This window comes from Puma concolor, chromosome D2 (genome assembly GCF_028749965.1).
Source record: "Puma concolor isolate L17-30 chromosome D2, mPumCon1.1.hap2, whole genome shotgun sequence".
Taxonomy (NCBI): Eukaryota; Metazoa; Chordata; class Mammalia; order Carnivora; family Felidae; genus Puma; species Puma concolor.
Window position 1 is genome coordinate 69,113,229 of NC_141677.1, and position 21,585 is coordinate 69,134,813.

General features: G+C 45.9%; 1 protein-coding gene and 1 long non-coding RNA gene across 8 annotated transcripts in view; one reads left to right on the forward strand and one right to left on the reverse strand.

The window, feature by feature from the left end:
* Positions 1 to 21,585, forward strand: part of RBM20 (RNA binding motif protein 20) — a 196,022-nt gene that overhangs the window by 108,413 nt on the left and 66,024 nt on the right. The window contains exon 1 of one of the 7 annotated variants that reach the window (XM_086680843.1): positions 16,674 to 18,300. The exons of 5 other annotated variants lie outside the window; for them this stretch is intronic. In XM_086680843.1, coding sequence (XP_086536969.1) covers positions 18,218 to 18,300 — 83 coding nt within the window. In that variant the 5' untranslated portion in view covers positions 16,674 to 18,217. Of the gene's footprint in view, positions 1 to 16,673; positions 18,301 to 21,585 lie in introns of those variants that run through there. One more of the 7 variants, XM_086680842.1, reaches the window with a different exon arrangement.
* On the reverse strand, positions 2,853 to 7,014 carry LOC147576162 (uncharacterized). Its single transcript, XR_015241827.1, has 2 exons — positions 6,876 to 7,014; positions 2,853 to 3,044 (listed from the first exon to the last, which is right to left on the reverse strand). It is a non-coding gene; the product is annotated as an uncharacterized LOC147576162 (long non-coding RNA).

The window sequence follows — 21,585 nt, forward strand, 5'->3', positions numbered from 1 at the left end:
GATGGGCCCAGAGGGATCCAGTCCAGCCGTCCTGTTCAGCCTGTCTCCTCTCTGCTTTGTTCTGCATTGGGCTGGTTGTATCCTGAGCGGCTGCTAAGCAGTAAAGCCAATTTAATGACACTGTAAGGGACAGCTTTGTGGGTCTCCCTGTCAGAGCCCAGCTAACAGCTTATTCCCAGTCTTCTCAGCTTGCCCTGGTCCTTCACGCCATCCATTCAGGGATGTTTCTGTCTCCAGCCTTTGTGCAAACTTCCTTCAGGAGCTTTGGACATTTCAGAGACTAAGCAGACTGTCCCTTATCCCTGGTCCACGCTGCAACAGGACTTGAGACCATCGTGCCTGTTTACATTTTGCAAATGAGCTACTTAGAGCCCGAAAGGTTGCCTGTGATGATATTGCAAGTAAATGGTCGGGCTGAGACTTGAACGCAGGTCCTCTGCTTCAAGAGAAGCAGCATCTTCTCTCACTGATTATGCGTGTTCCCGCCTTTGCGCTTCCTGCTCCTGAGGAGTGGGTCACTGCCTGCAGTCATCCCCGATGCACACTACCCAGTTTTACTCCTTTCTGACAGTTTGCTCAGACAAGGCTGAGGAGGGTTGGGGTGGGGCGACCATCATCCTCAGAGGGTCGCATTCCTCGGTGTACCTCAGGCAAGTGAGCTAAGAGGTGGGGAAATGACTCAGGAGTGCGGCTAATGGCCCCTCCAGTGGCCAAGGGAGAAGTAGCTTGAGCCTAAGAAGGAATCGTGGGCCGCAGTTCTGTTTGTCTCTTCCTCACCACCAGCGTTTTCTTGTCAGGACTGAACGGAGCTCCTGGTGGTTTTGTGTGTGCAGCTATGGGGGGCTGTGCTGGCCACATTCCCAGGAATTGCATTCTTGCTGAGAAGCCAGAATGTGTGTGGCATCACTCCAACTGAGCTGTGTGAGCAGCCCCCTCCCCCCCCGGAGTTGCTGCTGTGCACAAAGGAATAGGTCCTTTTGTTTCTGGAAAAGTCAGTGGGCCATTAAGGGGCCAGTTAATCTCCAAAAAAATCCTCGTTCACATGGGGTGAACAAGGAGGGAGAAGACAAATAGTTTTCAGAGGGTAGTCAAGTCCCAAATCCCTGACAGAACTCACTTGAATAAAAAATGGGTTTTTAAATTATTTTTGAGAGGCTGGGGAGGGGCAGAGAGAGAAAATCCTAAGCAGGCTCTGCACTGTCAGCCCAGAACCTCATGCAGGGCTTGAACTCATGAACCGTGAGATCATGACCTGAGCCGAAACCAAGAGTTGAATGCTTAACCAACTGAGCCATCCAGGCGCCCCCAGAATTCACTTTTTAATCACCAGACTCCTTTGATTTCTTCATGAACTCTCGGAACATTACTACATGAGCCATCATATCTGTAAAGTCAAGTACGTACACATATGCACATGCACATGCATTGCCAATTAGATCACAGATAAGAAAAAGGATACTAGAGGGGCGCCTGGGTGGCGCAGTCGGTTAAGCGTCCGACTTCAGCCAGGTCACGATCTCACGGTCCGTGAGTTCGAGCCCCGCGTCAGGCTCTGGGCTGATGGCTCGGAGCCTGGAGCCTGTTTCCGATTCTGTGTCTCCCTCTCTCTCTGCCCCTCCCCCGTTCATGCTCTGTCTCTCTCTGTCCCAAAAATAAATAAACGTTGAAAAAAAAATTTTTTTAAAAAAAAGAAAAAGGATACTAGATATCACCACTGCTGTTCAACATTGTGCTGGTGGACCAAGCCAATGCAACAAGATAAGAAAAACAAATGAAAGGTGAGGATGGAAAATAAGAGACAAAGCTCTTGTTATATGAAGATTATATGATGGTATACCTTCAAAACTCAAGAATTTTCTAAAGTATTATATATAACAAAAGAGGTAAACATAGTTGCAGGGTACAGCATCAACATACAAAAAACAATAGCATTTCTGTGTAACAACAGTAACCTATAGAAAAAAAGATATTGTTCATAATAGCAACTAAACTGTATGGTACTTAGGAATAAATGAAATAAAACATAGATAAGGCTTGGATGGAGAAATTCATAAAATGTTATTAGAGTATATAATAAATGGGCAATGATGTGTTCACAGATGGGAGAGCTTATTAGCATAAAAGTATCTCATTGAATACAATTCTAATCAAAATTCCAGTAGGATTTCTCTTGAAACTACACCAACCATTTCTGAAATTCATTTGGAATAGTAGGGCACATAAATATATCTGATACTTTTGGCAAAATAGTTTTAAGAAGAACAAGGAGATCAAGAAAACGAATTAGCAGAAAAACAGACCTAAGACACCCTGTGAACTTTTGGCATGGGTAGTGGTGTTTTATACACCGCTGCAAAAGGCTGAGTCCTCAGTGACTCATGCCAAGTCAGTTGGCTTTCCATAGAAAAATATTAGATCCTTATCTCATAGCATAAATAAAGATAAATTTCAGCTAGCCCTAAATGTGAAAATCAAAACTTTGACACTATTAGAAGATAATTCAGGAGAATATCTTTTGACCCTTGGGGTTAAAAAGAATTCTTTAGAAAAGATACTTCCTCCCCAAAACCCCAATAACTCAGAAGGTTGACAAATTTGAAAAGGCTGGCCAATCTATGTTAAAGTACTACGATTTATGGATCTGTAGTGTGAGAATGTGGCTTAGAAGTACACACGTAGATGTTGCTTCTGGACAGAATGGGAGGGTGGAGGATGAGACATTGATCTTCAGTGTTAAAATGGAGGAAATGTTAACATTGGTTAATTCTAGATGGTGGGAATATGACAGATTGCTACATTTATGCATATTTTTGTATTTAAATTTTTTCTCTCCAAGAAAACACAAAGAATGCTCGCTTCAGCAGCACGTGTATACTACAAAAAGAAAGCACAGAGCAACTACCAACCCAGATCAGCATGCAGGGTGGAAGCTACAGTTGTATCCAGGAAATTGCCTGGCCTCAAAAGTCTGATTCTGGTCCTGGCAGTGGCATCACCACGCTGTGTCCATGGGTGAGAACCTTCCCTGTTGGGGGCTTTTCACTCTGGAAAACAAGAGGATTGAACGGATTGTCAGCTGAGGTCTTCTCTCTTGGTAGCTCTCACATTTTCTTCTCTCTCCGTGGGAGAGGTTACCGTGGCTGGAGGAGCAAAGAAAGAATGCATGGGGAAGAGCCCTCACATAAGCATAAATTCCATACGAGTGCATGGAAGTGATTATTATTACATTCAGTTTGTGCTTGCCCGACCTCTTGGCTCCTATACCCTGCCTGATGTCTGTAAAGCCCTAGACTTTTCTGTTTTCCTTGGCAGAGGATGGATCTGGGTGCCCTGATAAGTGTGCTCCCTGCCAAGTGGCAGAGATCTTAATTAGCTGGGACTGAGTAGGAGCGGCATCCTGCTGACGTTCATGTACCTGCTTAATTGGTCTCCATTATTCTCCATTATTGCTCCGAAGTCATAGCCTGAAAAGGAGCCAAGAAATATACCCTGTATGGTATGGTGGGGGGTGGGGAGGGGGGAGGAAGTGTGTCCGGGGTGTTTAGGGAGATACCAGTGTCTTGGTCAAGATGGTTGTCTGTGGGCTGGTAGTTTAGAAACAGGAGCCTTGGAATTCTGCCTCACCTATGGATAATGCAGGCCTGTCCTGCCTGAGTTTCCTCATCTGTGAAATGGGTCGACCTGATGAGACCAGAGTGATGTAGAGGATCATTTCCTTTTTGTCTGCAGAGAGAGGGCTTTGAAACAAAAAGAAGGGAGGTGGTGCTGCAGTTTTTCACCATTTGTAATTACAGTTATCGCTGCTCTCAATCCAAGCAGGGAGTGCAACCAAGACCTCAGTCAGTCTTAAATAATGTGTGCGTGTGTACAGATGCTTCAGACTTTACATGATATCCCTGTAAAACAGGTCTGGGTGCTAAAGGACAAGAAAATCAGAGTTGAAAGGCAGGAAACCCTTTCATGGCCCCTCTTTGCCATAGGGATGAATTTTAAGACTCGACTGAGTATTTAAGTTGAGAGGCAGTTGCAACACACACACTCCCTCTGTTCTTCGTGGACACACACACACTCCCTCTGTTCCTCTTGGCCTTCCCACCGCATGTACTAAAGACATTTTCTTTCTACTGCAGCCTAACTCCTATCTTTTCCTCTCTCTTCTCTTGTTTCTCCCCCTCTTCCTTACATCTGAACATGTCCTCTTTGCATCTTCTGGGTTCTTTCCCGGCAAGGTGGTTTGAGAAATAAGGGGCCTTCAGAGGCTCCATTCTGTGGTCACCATAGTGGTTTTTAGGTTATGCCCGAAGACGAATCCATGAAGGCTCTCTGTGACCTGAACCATTCCCGTGAAAGCAGCCAAGCTTTTTGAAGTGCACGGTTCCCAAAGTTACTGGCTGGGATTTGACTGTGCAACTTTTAAACGCTATCACGAGCTTGCTGGCATCCAGGAAGAGAGTGTTCTCATGTAAGAGCGTTCGTTGAAGTGACGGTGTTTGCATAGCAAAGTTGAGAGTGAGAGGGATCGGGGAAGAGCAGACAGTGCCCGGAGGCAAATGTGACGTTCCTATGTTTTCAGTGACTAGTGTTGAAAATCTTATGCTTTATGGCAGTTGTTTTTATCTGCTAGACGATTGTATAAAGGATTAGCAGTAAATGAAATTGCTCTCTAAATATTTATTTGTATTAAGATGAAATTGGTTGGGGCGCCTGGGTGGCGCAGTCGGTTAAGCGTCCGACTTCAGCCAGGTCACGATCTCGTGGTCCCTGAGTTCGAGCCCCGCGTCAGGCTCTGGGCTGATGGCTCAGAGCCTGGAGCCTGTTTCCGATTCTGTGCCTCCCTCTCTCTCTGCCCCTCCCCTGTTCATGCTCTGTCTCTCTCTGTCTCAAAAACAAATAAACGTTAAAAAAATTAAAAAAAAAAAAGATGAAATTGGTTTCTTTAAAACTGTGCAGGGGCGCAGAGTTAAGCATCTAGTTTCAGCTCAAGTCATGATCTCATGGTTTGTGAGTTCGAGCCCCATGTCAGACTCTGTGCTGACAGCGTGGAGCCTGCGTGGGATTCTCCCTCTCCCTCTCTCTCTCTCTCTCTCTCTCTCTGTCCCTTCCCTGCTTGTGCTCTCTCTTTCTCTCTCTCTCTTTCTCTCTCTCTCAAAATAAGTAAATAAACTTTTTTCAAAAATACCAAAAACTCTGTGCAGATTTATTTCTTAAGCTGCTGCTGCTGTCTGTGCTTCTCCATCTTTACTGTCTCTGCCCATCCCCCCCAGGTTGGGTGATGCTTCCTCCCGATTTCCTTGGTCTGGGGCCGTGGCTGCTCCCCCCGTGTGTTGCCGTTTCCCAAAGCGTGATGCATGATTTGTGGTTTAGCGGCATTGTTTTTGGCGAGCATCTCATTGGGAAGCCACCCTCAAGTCCAGGCTTGATTATGTGTCCTGTTTTTCTAATCCCTGCTCTTGCGCCATCTGAACTGTATCATGGCATCAATATTAAGGGAGAGACTTGAAAAAGCCCTGTTAATTACAGGCACCCACACTTTTCTGGCCACCAGCGTGTCCTTCTGAAATAGGCAGAATAGTTAGGTCCAGGGCATGCAGACTGAGTTCTGGGGCTATCTCAGTGCAACAGACAACACTGGGAAATCTTCCAGATGAATTTGTGACATATGGAGGGAGTGTATGGGGAGAAGTGAGTTATAAATAGAATTTGCTTTTTTTTTTTTTGAAAAGTCAAAGTAAAAATAATTTGCTGGATGAAATCACTATGGCCTTGGATAAATCAATCAACTTCATTAGACTTTAGCTGCTTCATCCGTAAACTGGGTATAGTAAGAATTTACTTGTCTGTAAACAGAAGGCTGCATGAGATGGTCTCTGGAGAACTCATTCATGGGTTTTTGATTTGCTGAACATTGAGCTGAGGTAGAAAGGTCTGGACGTGAAGTGTCGGTGAACAGGAGAAGTATGTGATTGTTGTTATTTTTTCAATCATTTCCCATTGTAAAATATTGCGCGCGCACACACACACACACACACACACACACACACACACAAGTGTTAAAGCATGTATACAGAGTTTAACAAATAAGGCAAACACTTGTGTAACTATCATGGGTCAATAAATGGGATCCTCCTGGCTCCCAGAAGCCTCTGAATGTCCCTGATGCAGCCCAGCCTCCTTCCTCACACTTTGATGATAACTTCCTTGCTTTTGTCTGTAGCTTTACCACCTCTGTTTCCCTCTATTAGGAAAGTCACACACTCTTCCTACTCTAAGAATTACAGTATTTGTACTTAAAGTTTGTCCCAACTTTCATTTCCCACGGGGTAATACCAGGTCTTTGGAACACTCTAAGAACACTTACCCCTCCGACCTTGTTTTCTCTCATTACTGTGTATCTTAATTCTGTGTATCTTAAGGAACATCAAATAGTTTGTCCTACCCAGTCAACATTTGTTGATTGAGTTCATGCATTCCTCACTGTCCTTACTCTTCGTTCCTTTTCGTGTTGCGAGTTTTCCATCTGGGATCACTTTCCACCTGCCTGACAGACAACCTGTAGAATTTCTTTTGCTGGTCAGGAGCCCTCTCAGGTTCCGTATGCTCGGGAGGTCCTGAAAACGCCATCATTGTGGGAGGATGGTTTTGGCAGTTGTATTTGTTTCCTGTGGCTGCTGCAACGAACTTGGTGACTTAAAACAACACACATTTATTCTCACACAGTCCTGGAGGCCAGAAGCTCGAAATTCGCTTCCCTGGGCTAACATCCAAGTGTCAGCAGAGCTTTGAACCCCCACCCCCACCCCCCACCCCCGCTCGAGTCTCTAGGGGAGTGTCATTTCCTTGCCTTTCCAGCCTCCAGAGCCACATTTCTTGCCTACCTTGGTTCACGGCTCCTTCCTCCATCTTCAAAGCCAGCACTGTAATATCTTCACATTTCTGTCTTCTTCTCTCACATCACCTTCTCCTCTGTGTCACGTCTTCCTCTGCCTCTCTCTTGTGATGACACTTGTGGCTGCCCTTCAGGCCCACCCACGTAATGCAGGATAATCTGCCCAACTGGAGATCCTTAACTTAATCATGCTACAAAGGCTTTTTTGCCATATAAGGTAACATTACAGGTTCCGGGAATGATGTCCCGGCTGTCTTTGGGGGCCATTATTTATCTCTGCATGGGAATATATGACATTATAGGTTGGTCATTATTTTGTTTCAGCATATTAAATATATGATCCAACTGTCTTTTGGCTTCCATTTTTGATGCTGAGACATCATTTCTCAGCCTTACCATTGTTTGTTTTAAGGTAATCTATATTATTTCTTTAAGATTATACTCTTGCCTCTCTCTCAAAATAAATAAGTACACTTAAAAAATAGATTTTAGGGGCGCCTGGGTGGCGCAATCGGTTAAGCGTCCGACTTCAGCCAGGTCACGATCTCACGGTCCGTGAGTTCGAGCCCCGCGTCGGGCTCTGGGCTGATGGCTCAGAGCCTGGAGCCTGTTTCCGATTCTGTGTCTCCCTCTCTCTCTGCCCCTCCCCTGTTCATGCTCTGTCTCTCTCTGTCCCAAAAAAAATAAATAAACGTTGAAAAAAAAAAAAAGATTTTACTCTTACTTTTGATCACTGTGATGTGTCTAGGTGTGCATTCCTTTATACTTATTCTTTTTAGTCTTTTCCGGGTCTTTTGAATTCGTGGTGTTTTTCAGTAGCTCTGGAAAAATCCTCAGTTTATCTCCTCAGTATTATCTCAGTCCTGTCCTAACTCTCCTCCTCTTCAGAGACCCCCTTCAGCCCCCACCCCGTGAAATGTGTGTTGGACCTTTTTACTGTGTCTTCCACATCGTAAATCCACTCTCCTGCGCTGTCCACATCTTTGCTTTTCTGTGCTGTATTCAGGAAAGATTCCTCTGATCTAACCTCTGGTTTCTGATTCTCTCTTCTATTGTTTTTAACCTGCTGCCAGGCACTTCTATGGAGGTTTTAATTTGTTACTGAGTTTTTCCTCTCTAGAAGTTCCATTTGATTCTCTTCCAGATCTCCTGGGTCATTTTTTATTTTTTTTTCATTTTTTAAAACATTTATTCATTTATGAGAGACAGAGAGCACCAGCAGGGTAGAGGCAGAGCGAGAGGGAGACACAGAATCCGAAGCAGGCTCCAGGCTCGGTGAGCTGTGAGATCATGACCTGAGCCGAAGTCAGACGCTTAACCGACTGAGCCACCCAGGCGCCCCAATTTTTTACATTTTTTTCCCTTCCCTGCTGATACTTACAAACTTGTCATTTCCTTTTTGCACGTGGTAAGCGTATATAAACTTAATAAGTCTGTACCTGAAGCCTGTCCAGGTATGTTTCTGTGCTCAGTTATTTATACTGGTTCCTCCTCATGCTGCTTATTCCCTATGCATCTGGTTATCTTTAACTGTTTGGCTGGTTATTGCCCTTAAAAAAAGTATTTGTGGAGATTCCTTGAGGCTTGGAATATAAATGTACTTTCTGCCTTCTGGCTGCCTTTTAGGGGCACAAGTTGGGGACCACTTTAACCCAGACTCATTTCTGCTGTATGTTCCTTGGGTGAAATGTGCGTGAGGGTGGGTCTGTGGTCACATCTTCTCAAGAGTATTTTGTCTCCCTTACTTTTCCTTCTGCTCTGCCGAGGTACAGAGCAGCCTTCTTCCTGGGCCCATGGGGTTGGAGAGGAACAGGAGGTGTGACGGATTAGTTCTGGTCCATCTGGTTCCCCTGAGACTGCAGCCCTTCAGAGCCCAACTTACTGCAGGGAAAGGTATCCTGTAAGTCTTTACATTGAATGTGCTCCGCACCAAGGCAAAAGCAACCGTGGCGCTCAAATAATCGTCTGGCCTCTTTGGGTTCAAACTCCTTTCCAGAATTGACCTGGCAGGACTGCGCTGTCCTTTCAACTCCTCATTGCTCTTCAGGTGATTTATCCAGAGTTGTTTTCAGCCAGAGGATTTATCCGAATAACCCACTACCTAACCTGCCTCATGAGAAACAGTTCTTACACTTTTACTCTATAAAACTACGCATTTGTGTTTCACAGCTATGATATTTGCCTGTAGGAACTTTACAGTGCAAAAAAAAATCAAGGGAATATAGGCCCACAAGTTTTTATTTGTTCTAATAGATTAGTAGTAACCATTTGGAAGACTGATCTGGTGTAGACTTTGGGGGTAAAAAGGTGTGAGACTTTTTTTTTTTAATATTTATTTATTTTGAGAAAGCACATATGAGCATGCCAGCGGGGGGAGGGCAGAGAGAGGAAGAGAGAGAATCCCAAGCAGGCTCTGTACTAGCAGTGGGGAACCCTGTGCGGGGCTTGAACCCATGACCTGTGAAATCATGACCTGAACCAAACTCCGACGCTTAACGACTAAGCCACGCAGGTGCCCCCAGGGTGTGAGACTTGCGATGGATGAAACTGAAGAGCCCATCTTGCTTGATGCGCCACTGTCCCTTCCTCAAAAGGGGTAATAACTTCAGTTGGTTGGCTAATGACTTGCATCCTTGCCTTGAAAAAATAACCACCAAAGGAAAACCACTCTTGGCTGGTTTCCCAACAACCTTAACCGGGTCCTGGGCTGCCCTGTGGTGGCCAAGGTCCAGCCGCTTCAAGTTAGGGCCAGCTGTGAGGGCAGCTGGCTTTGATTCAGACGGTAAGACAGCATTAGTCAGCAGCCTCTTCTCTCATGGCCTGAGGCTATAGCACGCCAGTGTGTGTCTGTGACAATGAAGGCAGATTCCTGACTCTGGCCATGGATAAGTGGGTGCACTTGGGCCAGGTTTGTGAGTCCAGTCTTTGGCCCACCCTCACCATCACGATTTGACTAGTTGGCCTTGGATCCAGTTTTTAAAACTTTAGATCCTGAATACCAAGAATGAGTTTTTGATCCCTTGGTTCTTCTATCCCAAATATGGATAGAAACCTCTGAAATTATAATCAACATGAGGAAAACCGTGTAAGTCATTTGTTGATTCGGAAAACATTTAATGGACTTCTACTCTGTGGAATGCACTGTGCTGGTTATTGTAGAGTCCTTGCCATCAGAATGATTATAATCTTGTCCTGTGCAGACAGAGCTCAAGGACCTAAGAGAGAAAGTGAGATTTAGAGGGGCCCCGGGGCTGTGAACTGTGATGTTTGTCATTCCATTGATTTGGCTGATCTGCCTGGTGTTCTTTTCCCTCCATATACCTCAGTGAGTGTCCCTCCCAGATCTGGGCTTACATCAGTGAGAGCGACCTTCCCACCTCGGGGAGGACCATCTTTTGGTCAGGATACAAAGGTGGCTGTGCTTCTCTGTTTAAGACTCGGCAAAAGACAAGGAGGAGAAAGCCTGAAGTTGGGAACCAGGCCTGCGGCTTATCACGAGGCTTCATGCAGTATGGCCAAAGAAACAAAACTTAATTCATGATTTATACATCAGAGTAGATATAATTTCCTATAAATCATTTCAGAATGGACATTGGAGTTTCGTTAATAAAACGTGGCTGTTCTCCTTGCCAGTTCTCTCAAAACTCATTGTCCTATAATGTTCCTACATAAGCGAGGTTGGTGCATTTATTTTATTTTATTTTCTTAATGATTATGTATTTTTGAGAGAGAGACAGAGACAGAGCGCGAGTGGGGGAGGGGCAGAGAGCGAGGGAGACACAGAATCCAAAGCAGGCTTGAACCCATGAACCATGAGATCATGACCTGAGCCAAAGTCAGATGCTTAACTGACTGAGCCACCCAGGCGCCCCAAGGTTGGTACGTTTATTAACTAATGGCACTAAGAGAGCAGTTTGAGTTTCAGCAAACAATTGCCACGTGTGCCTTGAAGAGGAAACCAGCTTAAAATCACATTTGTTTCCTTAGCAGGAATTGGAGGCTACACTGCTGAAGTTTCTCCAAGCTGCCCTCTCTTCTTTGGCAAGCTTCCAACCGCCTTGACTCTGGGAAGTCTTTCTTAGTTTGATTCTGAGCAGATTCTACCTGCTCCTATTTTTGCTTTCTATTTGCTTATTATTTTCCTGTCATTGTGAATGCTCTTTTTCCATGCTCAGCTCCTCTGATAGGGCGACTTTTGTACTCAGCTTGTAATGACAGTTCAATAACGTGTGACAGGTGGCATGTTTTCCAATTTTTATACCTTTATGCTCTTCTGGTGTTCAGCCATGGGGATCATGTTTTGCTGAATGTAATACTCTTGTCATTCACATTGTAATTGAAGTTAATAGCAAAACAAAGTTGTGGCAGACTGGTTCCTCCCCCTCCTCCTCCCATTCCAGGGATGGCATCAGAAAGCACTCACAGAGTATGCAGAGTATTAAAATACCAACAACTGTTTAAACTTAAGATCCCATCCCATCATTTACTTCTGTATATGCATGTGGAGGAAAAATGATCATGTGTCGGAGAGGGTCTAATGTTATGTGTGAGGGTATTTTGATCTTTTGCAAAAGCAGAGGACAAGGACATTGTAAGAGCTGGGCCCAGCCCTGTTGACAGACTGATGGAGATGATGAAAGGCAACTGGTGTTCTGGGAAGAGAATCAGGACCAAGTTGGGTTTCCACTGCCCTGCTTCTACCTACGTGCTTCCACAACCCCCAGAATCCCAAATGCCCTAAATGGGACACAGGCTTACATATCGTCTTGGTCCATGGGAAGATACGTTGCAGCTATCTTGAGTAGCTGGTGTCCTCTGATCCCAAAGTGATGGAGTAGACTCTACCATAAGTCGTTTATTGAACAATATTGACTTGAGCTTCTGTTTGTACCAGATACTGTTTTAGGTGTTGGATGTACAACAATAAAAGAGGCAGACAAGCTCTTTGCTCTCATGGAGCTTATATTCCAGGGGTGGGGCAGGCAATAAAGCATGAGACAAACAAGGTAATTTCAGGTAGTGATAAAGGTAGGATCAGGGGACAGGGAGTCACCATATGTTCTTTAGGTTCCCATGGGTCTATGGTGACCTTGTTGGGAGGATGACAGTAGCACAGAGACCTGAGGTTGAGAAGGTGTCAGTCACTGAAAATCTGAAGCAATGCTGTTTGGTAGAACTTTCTGAATGCTGGAGATACTGAGTACTGTGCTATCCAGTAGGGTAGCCGTTGGTCCCATATAGTTATTAAATACTTGAAATGTGGCTAGTATGACTAAGGAATTAGTTTTTGAATTGCATTTAATATTACTAACTTAAATTGAAAAGGTACGGATGGCTAATAGCTACCCTGTTGCACAGTGCAAGTCCGGAGGAAGGACTTTCAGGCAGAGGGAACAGATTGTGCAGAGGTCCTGAGGATGCAGTCACCCTGAGAACCCAGCATGGAATTTATGTCTGGAAGCTATGTTCAAGTCTCTAAAGAGCAAATCTGGGAAACTTAAAAATACTTCCTGCTTCTGTTTTGGGGGCCCCTGGAGGACCTACCAAGGAACAACAGTTACCCAGAAGGGAATTAAAACCCTTGCTCAACAAAGAGCCAGCTTCCTTTTCTAGGAAGGGCTCATTCCCACATTGTGTGACTCACAACTCTTGACTGGTTTCCTCTGCTAACGGGTTGTGGCTGGCCTTTGTCTATGCAGGATATAGCCATTACTAGGCCAAGCTTGTTCTTTCTGGGAACGAATCCTGTCTTTGTTCTCTCCTTGCATCTTACTGTGACAAGAGACTGAAACCTCTACCATTGCTCTATCAAGGGGTCACTCACTGCCTTCCATCCCTCTGAGAGGCCTGAAACCCCCTTTATTTCTGGCTTAACTTTTCTTTGCCCGTCCCCTCCCCCCTCCCCCCATTGCTAAAGATGGCATAGTCAGCCCTGGTTATAAGGGGAAAGTGGTGGTTGAAAGATAGTTTCAGCCCATCTAGTGTGGGCAGAGATTGGCTCCCGCAAGATTCGCAGCTGAGAAACACAGATGAGGTAGCCACTGTTGGCTCAGTGTGCTGAAGGTCAGAGGAGGCCCAGCTACACAGCCTGTAATCCTGGGCCAACCCGGACTGTTCATTGGTTAGCACTCGTCTTGAATTTGCATATCCAAAAGACAACACAATTACTTAGCACTGCCCTGAAAAGTATATAAAACTGAGCCACGGAGATGGAAATGTTAAATTAGAGACCAAAGCCCACTTCTGGGGTTGTTCGGTGACCCTGCCTTTTCCCCTCTGTCCACCTGACGACAGGTAACTCAGCTCCTCCTCCCCGCCCCCAGACCGGCAGTGGTTTGGGGGGCAGGCAAGGGAAGTATAGAGGCTGTTGACTTTGAACTGTGATGTGCACCAAAAAACTGGCTTGATGTTAATGACTTTGATCTCTCTGGTGAGAAGTCTGAGGTCATAGCTTTGTTTATCCCTGAACAACATGCTGGCGTCTTCTGCCTGCTTTGTACATGGTGCCTTCCTGGAATACAGGTGTGAAAACCCATCTGAGTCATGTGCTTTGGCTTTCACAAGAGGATGAACATGGCCCTGCCTTGCGTAGATGCCTCATTTCCCATATATCTTGCCTTTACTTTTGGCATATGGCTCTCCAGGAGAGACGTGCCTGCTGTGGCAAAGGGGCTGTGTTAACAACAACAAAAGGGGCCTCGTTTGAAGGTCCTTATAAGCTAGATGGGGCATCATCAGCCCAACTGAATTCATTTTTCCCTAAAAAAATTACTGCTAAACAATAAACATGTTTGTTAAAGAAATACTGGAACATTTACAAAAGGAGAAACAAGTTACCCAGGTTTTGCTATCTAAACACGACTGTCCCTGTTAACATTAAAAATAATTTTTTTTTTTAATGTTTATTTAGCTTTGAGAGAGACACAGTCGAGCAAGGGGGGAGCAGAGAGAGGGAGTCACAGAATCTGAAGCAGGCTCCAGGCTCCCAGCTGTCAGCACAGAGCCTGATGCGGGGCTTGAACTCACAAACTGTGAGATCATGATCTGGGCCGAAGTCAGACACTCAACCAACTGAGCCACCCAGGTGCCCCATTTTGATGTGCTCTGTAATTGTGGTTTGTTTTGTTTTTTTCTACCTAAGGGTTATTTTGCCTTTTACATATTTGTAACCATAATATAGAAACAACTTTGTGTGCTGGTTTTTAATTTAACATTAGAGAGTAAGTGAATAGTAAGCATCACGTTTAATGGCCACCTGGCATACCCTTAAGTTCCTGCGTACTTGGCCCTGGAGTGTTTTGAACCACCAGGACTTGGTGACTGGCTGGAGGTGACACAGGGAGCTGGTGAGGAAGCCAGGCGCAGACCCCACGCTTCCAGTTCCAGCTGAGTGTTCCTTATACTCACTGGTTCTCAACCTTTCTCTGCCCTCATTCCTCACACATCAGCTGGCTATGTATCCCTGCCTCTTGGGTCTCTTGCTATGTTATTGTGTATGACTTCCTCCCCACCTTCCACTGAGGATCACTCTGCCACCTGCTTTGGGGCATCTCCCCAGGGCTGGAGGCCAAATGATCCCTTTCCATCATGTCACTTCAAGAAACAGTATCATAAGGAATAGTTTTATTTATTTGGTCCAGATTTGCCTCCTGCTTCTTCCAGCCCAAGTTCCACCCTGGCCCCTTCCCATGACCTTGCATTGATACTAGCTCTGTAGCAGGAGAAAGAATGGCCAAAGGAAACAGGGACAGGTTTGGGTGTCCAGCAGATGGTCCTGGGCTGTGGTGCTCTGCTGCTGTCACTGTGGACGGGTGACGTGGCTCCCACCCCCTGCCCCCTACTTCTCAGAGTTCTTCCTTCCCTTTCAGGACTGGCTACACAGGCACGTGTTCACATGAGGGCCCTTTTATTAGAAGGGTTCTACACTTAATTTAATGCTCTGCTGTTGCCATCTTGAAATTCTTAATAATTTTTGAACGGTGACACTGCATTTTCATTTCGCACTAGGCCCCACATATTTGTAGCCAGTCCTGCTCTTATTAGACGTGAACACACACTTACCTGCAGCACTCATCTTATTTCACTCTGTTGTGTACACTGACTCACCTCATACCCTGGGGGATGTTTCAGTGGAAGGACCAGCCTTTAGAATCAAGTAGATTGGGGGCGCCTGGGTGGCGCAGTCGGTTAAGCGTCCGACTTCAGCCAGGTCACGATCTCGCGGTCAGTGAGTTCGAGCCCCGCGTCAGGCTCTGGGCTGATGGCTCAGAGCCTGGAGCCTGTTTCCGATTCTGTGTCTCCCTCTCTCTCTGCCCCTCCCCCGTTCATGCTCTGTCTCTCTCTGTCCCAAAAATAAATAAATGTTGAAAAAAAAAAATTAAAAAAAGAATCAAGTAGATTGTTTCAAATGACCACATATTGACTTTGGGATGTTGGGTTAGTGACCCGTTTGGAGCCTCATTGTTCTCAACTGTAAAGTCGGCATAGCGATCTCAAGTTTTTAAGACTTCTGATGATCCAGGGGCGCCTGGGGGGCTCAGTCGGTTGGGCGTCCGACTTCAGCTCAGGTCATGATCTCACAGTCTGTGAGTTCGAGCCCCGCATCGGGCTCTGTGCTGACAGCTCGGAGCCTGGAGCCTGCTTCGGATTCTGTGTCTCCCTTTTTCTCTCTCTGCCCCTCCCCTGCTCATGCTCTGTCTCTCTCTGTCTCAAAAATAAATAAAAACATTGAAAAAAATTAAAAAGAAAAAGACTGCTGATGATCCAGAGAGTATGTGGGATGGGTAGCACAGTACCTTGTGCATCCACAGTCAGTATCAACTTATGTTCCTCCCTCCCTCCTCGTCTGGCAGTGTTGGTATACAGTAAGTGCTCACCATGCACCTATTACATTGCAGTTTGTGATGGTCATTTTGTGCCTCTTCATTTCCAAATGGGGCCAGGCTTTGTGTCCTAATCTCTGGGTAATCACACAATCAGAAGGGCTCATTCTAAGTACTGACTTTTCTCCTCCTTAGGTTTGGGGAGATGTGCATAGTGGAGTGCTTTTCAGTAAACTCTTTTGTTTTTGTTTTTTTTTTAACGTTTATTTGTTTTGAGAGAGAGCATGAGCAGGGAAGGTGCAGAGAGAGAGGGAGAGAGAATCCCAAGCAGGCTCCATGCTGTCAGTGCAGAGCCTGACGTGGGGCTTGAACTCACAAACTGTGAGATCGTGACCTGAGCCTAAATCAAGAGTTGGACACTTAACCGACTGAGTTCCTATCCTAAGAAAGTCCTGAGCATAGTGAGGTAAGACAGAGACGGAGGAAGGGGCAAAAATGTGCAGTTGCTGATTGGAGTTGAGCCTGTGCCTTGCAGAAACCTGGTGTATCATGGGAGGGATCCACAGCCAGAGCAGAAATGCAGCTGCGGCCAGGCTGGCTGGTTCCTGTAGGTCAGGATCTGGGACTGGCGCCTTTGGGTGTCTGTGACTGAGTCAGCGGCAGAGAGCCAGGCAAGCTTAGGGCAGCCTGTGGGCTTTGGCTATATTAGGAAGAAAGAACCCTTGGGCTCTCCCCGGAGCTCGCTGGGCAGGTGGGCAGTGGACAGGCCTCTGGTGGGCAGCTGGAAATGGGCTGTGTGGACAGACATGACCGGCTTTCGCTTCGACTTTTGAGCGGGCTGCAGGAAGGTCACGCACTGAAGTCCTAGCAGAGAGAAGCTTTCCTGATGCCAGTGACCCCTCCCCCCCCGCCCCCGCCTTTATGAGTCAAAGTAAAATAGGAGACCCCAGTGAGCTTTAGTCCTTCATTCTTCTGTAAGCTCTTTGAGGGAGGTTTTACCTTGTAAAAAGCGCGCTCTCCTGAATAGTTTTAAGAGATTAGGTTGGATACTGGGTGTCACAGATGAACAGCAGACCATCCAGACAGGACAAACTGGGACGATGGCTGCTTTACATACCATGGCAGCAAGGTCTTCATGGACAGCTGGTCTTGATTCAGAAACTCACCAAAGGTTTAGTTTTCCTTTGATTGTTTAGTATTACAGCATGAGATTTGGAAACAGAAGAGGAAACAATGTGGCAGGAGCATGGTGGCTTCTGAGGAGAAAAGGGAACAAGCTCCTGAGGAATTAAACCACAATTCAAGCAAAGCCCATCCCTGCCCCCCCCCCCCCCCGACCTCTTGACTTTCAGTTTCTTTTCTTCTTCTTTTTTGTTCTGTATCCTGTTTTCTGTAAGACTTATGGAAAGGCTAGTCATACAGCAGTTTCTCCACTGAAGTACTCTTGATGTCTTGGGCTGGGTAGTCCTGGTTTGTGGCTTCTGTCAGGTGCTTTGTGGGGTTTTAGCAGCATCCCCCCAGTTCTGACAGACAAAAATGCCTCCAGCACGCCCTGCAGGGGGGAATCACCACTGTGAAGAGCCTCTTTGAGCAGAAGGCAGTCCATTTGGAGTATCTGGGTGGCTCAGCCAGTTAAGTGTCTGACTTCGGCTCAGGTCATGATCTCATGGCTCATGAGTTTGAGCCCCGCATCGGGCTCTGTGCTGACGGCTCGGAGCCTGGAGCCTGCTTCAGGTTCTGTGTCTCCCTCTGTCTCTGCCCCTCCCCTGCTCACACTCTGTCTACCTCTCTCAAAAATAAATAAACATTTTTTTTTAAGTCCATTTTTCCACTGAAAAGCATTATTGCAGTTACCACTGGGCGAGTGATACGATGGGTCACCTCTCTCCATCTCCTGCTCCATAAAAATAAAAGCAAGAAGGGCAAGCTGTTCAGGAGGTTGGCTGGCCAGGAGTCAGTGTGCAGTGCTGTCTGGTGTGGCTGCATTGCTAAATGTCCTTTTGGGCACCTTGAGGACCAGACCGTTGCCTGTGAAAACCCAGAGTAAAAAAAGAAGCAAGCAAACAAACAAACCACCGTCACTGCCACCACCACCAGGGAACCATAGGAAAGGAAACCGGGACAGGAGGGAGGCTTTGCAATTTTATTTAAAATGGCTGCACGATTTGCACAAGACCCCCTCTTTCCGAGGCGCTCTCAGGAGGCCTGTCTGTGCAGAGCTGGCTTGGGTGTTATGTGAAGAGGCTGAGAACATGTGGCATAAACATCGACTGATATTGTTTGCCATTTAGCTCGGCATGTGTAATGCAGCAGGAATGGCTCCTGGCGGCATGTGACTCCCCTGCCAGCCGGGTGTGCACCGGGGCCACTCTCTCTCTGTCGCTTGCTCCCTCGCCTGCATTCCCCCTTCTCTGCCCCTTCCCAGACTCGTGAGAGTTTAAGTGGACGCTTGTCATGATTGGCAAGCAGAAAGCCGGTAGAATGTCACTGGAATTTTCTAGGGAGGCACATGCGCGACGCCCAAAATGACTCCCAGCTTCGGTGGCCTCAGGTGAGCGTTCGATGCCAGGCGCCTGGGTCTTTTTCAGAAAGGTAAGGTTGCATGACATCATCCTACCTTTCCCCCCAGCACAAGAAGGAAATCGAGGGTTTTCTTTTTACTCTGTAGTCCGGGCGGCACTTCTGACCATGTTCTTGGCGCTAAGCATCTGTGCATGAGTATGCGATTTGTCTGTATCCCCACCCCCTCCTGTTAAAAAAAAAAAAAAAAAAAGAATTGTAATAAATGATTCACAACGGCAGGGTAACATGTGACCTAAAACAGCTCCCCATGACCCCAGCGAAATCAGCGATCCCAACGTCAGCAAGTCTAGATGCTCTTTTTACTCTGGTTACTAAACTCTTATAAAGAAAAGTTGAGTGGCCACCGGGGAAACAGATCGCGTTATCATCAGACCTGAGGGAGCGGGCATTTTCGGAATCCCGAAACCTTATGAATGATGGGGTGTGTGTGTGTGGGGGGGTCTCGTAAGGCGGAGGTGTTTGGTGTTGATTGCTGGAATTTGTCAGCGATGGAAAATGAACGTTCGAAATGTCTTGTGTCTGCCGAGCGCTGTCAGGCTCATGACCCGGGAGGGGAGCACGGTCTTAGGATTCGGAAGCACGGGACATTTTGCCAAGAAAGAATGTTTGAAAGTTGCTTCTAAGCACCTCTGAAGGACCCGCAATACGTGTTTCAGCAACTATTAGGTATCGTTAAGTAAAGTTAAATTTCAAAACAAAACTATTTTCATAGTCCCCAAGCAAGCAAGCAAGTGTATAAACATCTGTCGTGAGGTTCAGGGAGCACATTTGGACATGACTGTGCTGATCTGTGAGTAGGCTCATGCACAACCAAACATGACTCACCTCGTTTCTCTGTCTGATGCAATTAAAAGTCTCCTCGACACGTTTGGGACAGGAGCACTGGTTTTCTTCTGGCAAGTGTGGAAAAGCAAACCCATACTCGTAAAATGGCGTGTAAAATAGTGTGTGTGATGGATCCTACCTCATGGGAATTTTTTAACCTTCAAAAAAATGCATCATGTATCTTTCATTGGTTTCTGCCTTATATGTGTTGGAATCTTTTTTCTTCTTCTATGTTGCACGTTCTTTGCAAAGATGTCAGAAAACTGAAGGGTAGATATTTTCACACACTTGCCCCTCCCCCGCATGCATCCACTAACAGCTGCCACGTATGATTTTGTGGAATTTGATATTTTGAACGAAATGACTTCCTTCTTTTCCATAGTAATATAATAATCAATTTTACCATAGAGGACTGTGTACATGTCCAGCGTTGACTGCTCCTAATTAGCAATGCATGGGGTAGCAGAGGAAAGTGCCGGAGAGCAGTTTGGAGTGAAAGAAGAGTCAGCCATCGAATTTTAACCATTCTTTCTTGCCTCAGCCAAGGCAGTCCTCAGTCTCCGTGGATCTTAGCCGCAGGTTTAGTTTGTGGTGAACTGAGAAAATACTAGAACGGCACGTGCAGACGTAACCAAGATGGCTGCATCTGACGGCTGCTGCTTTTTATCTTCTATCTTTTCCCTTTGGTAGCTTTCCTATGGCCACAGCTGTGTTAAATAGAGACAAAAGCCAGAAGTAACCTACAGATAACATTCTCTGCCTTGGTTGTCACCTGTGATTTGTTGTCTGTAGTCAGAAAGGTATGTGTCTTAAGGCACCAGAAACTTCATCAACATTGGGAAATGGAAGCTTTCTCAAATAAATAGTTCCATGGTGTATTTATAACGTTCCAACCTTAATATTCTCATTTGCTCTAAGGAATTTAACAGAATTAAATAGTGCATGATCCTAACACACATAGGAAATGTATGCCTCATACTTCACAATGAAACACTGAGCATACACGTCCAAGACCTCCGTTCCCATATGCTTAGAGGCGGTCATAAATTCAAGTGAGTTGAATAAGTATTTGTTTAGTGCCTCTAATTTGCCTGGCACGGAGCCAGGCAGACACTCAGGAATTTGAAAGATTTTAGGACGAGGATGAGGTCTTCAAGGTGTTTAAAATTTAGAAAGCTAGGGTCACCCGTGGCAATCATCATCTGGCTGTCTACAGCAGAAACTGTATGTGTACTGTGGAGAAAGTCTTGCCACAAAAAATATTTATCAAACCATGTGAGAGATGCTTCAGTGTATAGCTAAGAAAAATCGGTTGATTGCCCACTGTGTTTGTGGGCTTATAAAAAGTTCAGTGTTTATTCTTAAGTATAATTGAAAACAAATGGTCATGCTGCTTGTGGTGACAAAAATGGCTTGTGTGGCTCAAGGTAATGAAGAACAGATTGATTCTATTCCTTTATAGACTGGCAAGCCTCAGACTTTGCTTCACAATAGTTCTCCTGGGGAGCTATTAAAAATCCCAGTGTCAGGGCACCTGGGTGACTCAGTTGGTTCATTGTCCGACTTTGGTTCAGGTCATGATCTCGGGGTTTGTGGGTTTGAGCCCCACGTTTGGGCTCTGTGCTGTCAGTCTGTCAGTGTAGACCCTGCTTCAGATCCTCTGTCCCCCTCTCTTTGCCCCCACCTCTGCTTGTGCTCTCTCAAAAGTAAACATTAAAAAAAATCCCAATGTCTAGGGTGAATCAGAATCTATGGAGATATGATCCAAGCATTAGTGTTTTAAAAACACCCCAAGTGATTTCAGTGCCACCACATTTGAAGTTTAACAATAAAGATGATTTGTCAAACACTTTTTGTTAGCATAGGGTGAGTTTGGAAGGTGGACTTTCTCCTGATATTTCTCATAATGTTGCTTGACTGAAGAATTTTTGACATTCTGGAGTCTGATCCCTCTATTTTCTGCATTGGTGAACTCAGAGTGAATGGAGCTTGCTTTTTTCCTATTCAGCAACCGATAACGTGACGCTAAGCCAGTCAACGAACTAATTAGATTGCCGGAGGTTTTATGAACCCAGAGTGTTTTGATTCCAGGAGGCCAAATATTGCTGAACTTGTCGACTGACTCTCTTAAAGGAAGGTAGGTAGGGTAGTGGCAAGTGCCCTGGATGTTACTCTTGCAGTGTCTGAAACCCCTGTGAAAAAGGGGGCCCCTTGTTGGTGTATTGGGTGCCTAGGAGATAGAAGAGGCTTGTTGTTTGTTTTTAATTTTTTTTCTTAATGTTTGATTTATTTTTGACAGCAAGAGAGACAGAGCACGAGTGGGGGAGGGGCAGAGAGAGAGACACAGAATCCCAAACAGGCTCCAAGCTCTGAGCTGTCAGCACAGAGCCTGATGCAGGGCTCAAACTCACAGACCGCGAGATCATGACCTGAGCCAAAGTCAGACGCTTAACCGACCGAGCCACCCAG